Here is a 6,567-nt window from a genome sequence, read left to right as displayed (position 1 = left end):
GAACGGTTTGCCTTACAAGCTTCACAGATTGGTCTCTGAAGAGGTGCAAGGTAGACGGTTCTTCCTGCTATTAATATTGTAATCCCTTGACTATTATATATATCATTCTCGCTTTAGTCCCCCCCAAAAAAAAAAAAATCAATACCCACAACCGGACCCATTACCTTCAATACTTATTAATACAATATGGAAACAGTAGAGAACATTATGGACACCCAAAGAGGAATTGGATCTGTTCTTAAGACACAAGCCCATCATACTTTTAGTGGGCTGAGACAGAGGCTAAACGAGGCATTCTTCAGTTACAAAGAATGAAAGAGTGAATCACTTCATTGAAATTTGATGCTATGATCAACAGAAACTTTGGCTTCATGATTCTGGTTGAGAAGCCATTTAATTCTTCTCGACTCTAGAATTCAGCAACCTTAGGTTGTGAGGAAACCAAAAGGGTTCAATGCATAACAAAGAAATGAACAAGTGAGAAGAAACATCTGAAAACCACATTTCTGGTTTTCGACTTCTACAAAATGATACAGTCAATCCTAAGTAGAGGAGGAAAAGAAACAAAAATCAAATGTATTTACAAGTGGTAAACCATTAGTCTTAAAATTATCATAGCCACTGATTGATTTCATTGCCTGAACAATCAACAGATGAAGAATCTTCCATTGCAGGATCCGCGATGAAGTACGAAAATGAAGGGCATGTCGCGAAATTCATTAATGGGTTTTCATTAGAACCTTGGGTAGCAAAACGATCCAGAGGCTGTGGACATAAAGATTCACTCCCTCTAATGGATTGCTCCATGTTACTAACCATATTTTGATTACCAGAGAAGCTGAAATTAGCTTGACTGGTGTTGGCATTCCCTGATGTTGGAATTGATTCCTTTGAATGGTCAAGGAGATTACCCATAGATCTCACCTTGGCTAAAACTCTTTGTTCATCAGATGATGCCAATGCAAATGGATCGTTCAGCAGCTGCTCGGCGATCTCATTTAGTGACAAATTGTTCGAAGATTGACCTCCACAAGGCATATGACGATGATAAACTTCCTGTTGAGGAATGAGAGAAGTATCTTGTCTGGTGTGCATCATCAATGGTAGTTCTCCAGTTTCTGATCTCTTTCTGCTATAGAAGTTTTGGTCATTGCTTATGCCTTGAGGCCATACTGCAGGAGCCCTTTGATGCTGTTGCCCATTGTAACTAATCCCATTCTCTTTGATTAGAGGAAAGTCCATAACTGAATCACCAGAATGAATTCCTATATGAATGAAAACCTTTCCAGAAATCTACTCCTAAATGCAAACAAAACACAGCCTTTGGACGAACATATAAGAAATCAATGAATTTACCTGACATGGGGGAGGTTGAATCAGTGACAGTGAAGGAAGGTGTGATTGTATTAAAATTCTGAAGTTGATGCAGAAGCATTGCATTTGGTCTAGTAACACTAAAATGGGGAGTCTGTGGAAATAGCTGAAGACCATTGTATCCGAAAGAGAAATCTGGGTACCCATAAAGATTTGAGTGGAAGTATGGTGAGTTCAATGTTGGGAAAGGCTTCTTGCTCAACATCATCAATCTGTTGTCACATTTCAAAAGCTTCTCAAAGTGCCTCTCAAGGGTTCCTTCAGGGAATTGAACATGGTGCCTCCTAAAAAAGAGACCATCACATATCAGATCAACAACATCAAATTGAATGACAGAAGATCATTGAACTTGTATGAATTTGGAAGACATAATTTTCAGATCGAAGTTATTTGTTCCTATATTCAAATTTCACTTTCAAAATTAGGTATTATGTTGTTGAACATATTCGCATTTAGAAACTTGGATGTTCGATTTTTTCTTATACTACTTGGCTTCATCAATTTTGGTTTAATCCACTTTCTAATGTTTGGCAATAGAACTGAATGGTGGGAAAGCAGGAAACAGATTTATTGCAAACCAAACACAAGGAATTCTTCTACTACACGTAACTGCAGACCCAAAATGGGATTATCACATTTCCGCAAATGCCTCTAGGCTTTTGTATTTTTTCAAACCTAAACCAGCAAAAACTCTCATGGGTTTTTAAGTTCTATGGTTTTGGAGGTTAATTACCTGTAAATGGGAGCTTGACCTCCGGTGAAATCTGAAGAAGTTTGCCAGAGAGTGTGCTTTCTGGGTTGAGGATTTGTCTCTCTGAAGAACATTGGTGCACGGCATAACTGTAACATAACAAATTACTTTTGTTAGCTATTGATTTGATTTTAAAGAAATGGGAAGATGAGAAGAAGAGAGTGATGAAGATGATTAACCTCAATTTCAAGAATGTCAGCTTTGTTCTTTTGGAAGGTGGCTCTAATGGCAGAAATATCTGACCATTGAATCTCAATTTTACTCTTTAATCCACGATCCAAAACTTCCCAAACCAGCTTACGTTTCGCATAGTAACACTTAGAAACCAAGTCTCCTTCATATACAGTAACTCTTTCCCAGGTTCCAATTCGAAGTAAATTTGCTGGAAAATTTGCAGCTTTATGCTTCTCAGTATTGCGTTGCGCAAGAATCTCTTCACTTGCTGCTGTGCTATTCTCTGTAATCGTATGTGCAGAAACTTCTTCGCTCTTATCAGAATCTTCATCGTTTTGTTTAAGATTCCTTCTCCGATTAAGCTCCATCTCAATAAGGTCTAGAAATGATGGGGTTTTCTTGAGCGTCAATCCCAAAAGACCAGAATTTCCGGATACATTTTCTGCTCCAATCTGCAAACGGTCATGAAACAAAAAATTTTCAAATTTCAAATTCAACTCAGAAGCAAATAACCCAAACAGAATCAGGGAGGAAGGAAAATCTTCTCTTTCTGTACCTCTTCAAGAGAACCCATGAGTTTAATCCGTTTGGGATCAGTTCCAGAGACATGTAATCCCTTATCATGATCGTCTTTATCATCGATAAAGAAGTGAATCTTCCTAGTTGCAGGTCCCTGAACCATGATGTTTTGTTTCTGTTAATCTCAAGCAGCTCTCTGTTTCCGTTTCCTTATATATTTCTGTTAATCTAACAGAAAAGGGTTATTTTCAAATCAGATTTTCAAATTGGTTTCGAAAAGACAGAGAGGATTCCATAGAAAATGATCAAAAACAGGGGACGCGGAGAGGAAAACAGAGAAGCAGAAGAGCGGAAATTAACAAAAACAGACGCGGGAGAGGCGAGAGAGATAAAGAAAGGAAGAGAGAGAGAGAGAGAGAAAGAGAGAATTTAATGGAAATTATTTTGCCAGACTAATCATCTCTTATTATTGGCAAAAGAATCCTGCTTGACTGCAACTTTACAAAGACTCCTGCCAGATGTTATTTTCTGGCCACGTGTGTTTTTCAGATACCCTTTTTTGCCATGTGATTTTATTTTTACCTCACTTCTATAAACCGTTCTCAAATGGTTTTAAAATCTACCCAAAAAAGGGTTTTCAAACATTTTTTAGGTTTTTTTTTAGGGTATGGGTATAAAAAAAGATTTTACAAATTTAAAATGCATTTCGACTAGCCTCCGAAAGATTCACATCCTCTGTAATTCCTTTCCCTACAATTCCCTGTAATTCCCTCATAAGATTGTGCCATGTGGCATTTAAGTAATCCAACGGTTACCCAATTTAAACTAAATTTGAATTTTATTTAAATTCACCTATAAGTTTGAATTTTATTTAAAATTTAGTTTGTTGGGTAACCTTTGGATTACTTAAATGCCACATGGCACAATCTTATGAGGGAATTACAGGGAATTGTAGGAAAAGGAATTACAGAGGATATGAATCCCTCATTTTCCATCTAGGGTTATGATTTTCCTAAACTTTAATTATGTTAGATTCTAATCTATTCTCTCTCTTTTAGTTCGGTATCCTCTGCTTTCTCCTTTTTAGTTCCGACACGTTGTTCTCGGAGTTTTTCTTTTCTTTTTGATGAAATTTGTTTTTAGGATTTCAACTCCTACTCTACTAAGATATTTGCCCTTGTTTCCCTCCCGCTAGTTTCCATTCAAGTTATATCTTTTTTGGGCTCATGGCATATTTCATCACTTTACATAAATTTTCAACACAAATAGCTTTGATTAGTTCATGTGATTAATTCCTTAGATGAAAAAGTGAAGCAAGTTCCTATTTGAGGAAAAAGAAAACCCATTTGTTATTTCAATCTATTGAATGCAAGGTCAAATGTTTCAAAGCAGAGCAAGAACACCTCAAGCCTCCAATATGTACTAATAAGGAAAGAGGTGGTAGTCACAAGAACTCAAAAGTGTTCATCATCAAATCCAAAGAAATACCATCCACGTCATGTTCTTCTTTATCAATTGAGAGTGAGGAGCTAGAAGGCAAAAAAGATAGCAGGGGGTGGTGATGGTAAGGTCGGTTTTGCCGGAGCCTAAGAGGGAGAAGGAGGAGGAGATGGAGCCAAGAAAGGAGAGAGAATAGATTAGAATCCAAACACAGTTAAGGTTTCGGAAAAATTATAACCCTACGATTAGAATATGACAGATGTCCTTCATTTAATAGTGCACAGATGAAAATTGAGGGTGTTACAATGACTGAAGCTGATAAAAATCCAGTATTAGGCTCTTACTAAAAGAGATAGACATTTAGAATTAACTATAAATTTTGAGGATGATTTCTATTATCCCCTGTATTATATCTTAATTATTAATAAAATCTATTCTTTATGAAATTATTACTATTAATATTTTTTTGAAATTGAAGAGATTATAATAATATATTAATATAGGAAAACTCTAATTAAGAGGCCAGAAAATACATATTACAAATGCAGAAACATTCTTTCGCTAGCCTCTTGGATCAAAGATCACTTCGGTATTCACCATTATTAACACTGCAAGAAGAACAGCTCTATGATTTGTTTCCTAGAGTTAATAAGCCAAAAGACAATATTACTTCTATTTAGAAGAACCAAATGGAATACCAATTTTTTACCCTTATATTCTTGTCATTTTGGATTTCAAAAAGTCAGATCCTATGATATGTATAAATACTAACAAACATCAAGATTATTTGAAAAGTACAATGATAGCATGCTATTAGTTAAAATATGGGTAATTTTCACGGACCCCCGAGGGGCAGCATAGCCAAAAACTAAAACTTTCACGCCTCCCGTCTAAAAAGTCATTTAGGACAATTACCTTCTGCTTTACTCTTTTTAATTTACAAAACATAGAAAAATGAAAATTTTGTTTATCTTTGGTTCCCCGTTCTTGCGGGCCCCAACACCGCTGACTCCCTTGTGTTTTTCTTCACTCTTTAACTTGCCCGCTGCTCTCTTGCTTCCCGGCTCTTTGGCTCGTGTGGAACGTTCGGTTTGGGTTTTTCTTGTGCGGTCCGGTCGGGCCCTGTTTTGTTTCTCCGGGTTGTGGCGATGCCTGCTGTCGGTGTTGCCTTGGGTTTGGGGGCGTGCCCCCTTTCTTCCTGCTCTGCCTCCCCGTTTCGTTGCTCCGTCCGGCTTTGTGATCCTGGCTCGTGCTGTGTTGGGCTCTCTTCCCGTTGTGTTCCTGGCTCGGGTTGCTTCGTGGCGGCTTCCGCGGTTCGGGCTGTGTTTCGTCTTCCTCTTTGTTTCGTGGCGTGTTTGTCTTCCTCTTTTGTTTCGTGCTCTCGTTTCCTCGTTCGTTTGTTTGTTTTTTTTTTTCATTTTTTTTCGTTTTGTTTTCTGTTTTGTTTATTGGGTGGGCTTTGTCATGGTGTTTGTCCTTATTGCTTTTCTTGTCGGGCGCGTTGTTTTTGGCATGCGCGCGCTGAGTTCCCATATATACTATATATAGATACGCTACAAATAATACACTTAGCTTGAGTGTCGAAAGAAAGGAAATCTTTCAATGAACACCAAATGAGTTTGAAGATTCAACCACTTGTAACATTCTAATTGAAGGACACTCGTTAGATTTATCCTAGCCCTACAATTGTAACATGCTACATGCTAAATCCTATGCTCATTGAAAAAACCCGTCCAAAGAGAGAATCCGAAGTCGATGATCTCCTTTCTCACTATGCAAACATAACTAGAAGAGAGAATTAAAATATGGATGCGGTAGCGGCGACATAGAGCCTCCCCGCTACGCAATGTTCGGACTTTTTATCGAATGCGACCTATGCAAGCATTAGCCCTGTGCACTGGCCCCGTCAGCGGAGCCCCACCGGAGGCCTAGTATAATCCACAGAAGCTAGTAGCACTCATGCTCAGGCTAACTAGAAGAGAAATTAAAATATGGATGCGGTGGCGGCGACATAGAGCCTCCCCGCTCGCAATGTTCGGACTTTTTATTGAATGCGACCTATGCAAGCATTAGCCCTGTGCACTGGCCCCGTCAGCGGAGCCCCACCGGAGGCTAGTATAATCCACAGAAGCTAGTAGCACTCATGCTCAGGCCAAAGAGCACACAACTGTTCATTGCAAGAAACAGAAGAGCAGAGGGGATTCAAACTTGGAATATGAGGTTTACCAAACTACTTGAGAGTGAGCTTGGGGCCACTAGACCACCACCCCCGGTGGTAATTTATTTATTTTTACCACATAGAAACAAGA

The 6,567-nt window shown here is 38.5% G+C and overlaps 1 protein-coding gene across 1 annotated transcript; it reads right to left on the bottom strand.

Annotated features, from left to right (window-relative positions):
• Positions 1-382: 382 nt before the first annotated feature.
• LOC149011165 (uncharacterized) lies at positions 383-2,747 on the bottom strand. Its single transcript, XM_089163933.1, has 4 exons — positions 2,305-2,747; positions 2,108-2,214; positions 1,357-1,658; positions 383-1,244 (listed from the first exon to the last, which is right to left on the bottom strand). The coding sequence occupies exons 1-4, from the start codon at positions 2,665-2,667 to the stop codon at positions 613-615; spliced, it is 1,404 nt and encodes a 467-aa protein (XP_089020059.1). The 5' UTR covers positions 2,668-2,747; the 3' UTR covers positions 383-612.
• Between the last annotated feature and the right edge of the window lie 3,820 nt (positions 2,748-6,567).

Source organism: Hakea prostrata, chromosome 7, assembly GCF_041222555.1.
Source record: "Hakea prostrata isolate BN-2017 chromosome 7, UWA_Hpros_2, whole genome shotgun sequence".
NCBI classification, from domain to species: Eukaryota; Viridiplantae; Streptophyta; class Magnoliopsida; order Proteales; family Proteaceae; genus Hakea; species Hakea prostrata.
The sequence above is the reverse complement of the archived record's forward strand: the minus strand, read 5'-3'. Positions and strand labels throughout refer to the sequence as shown.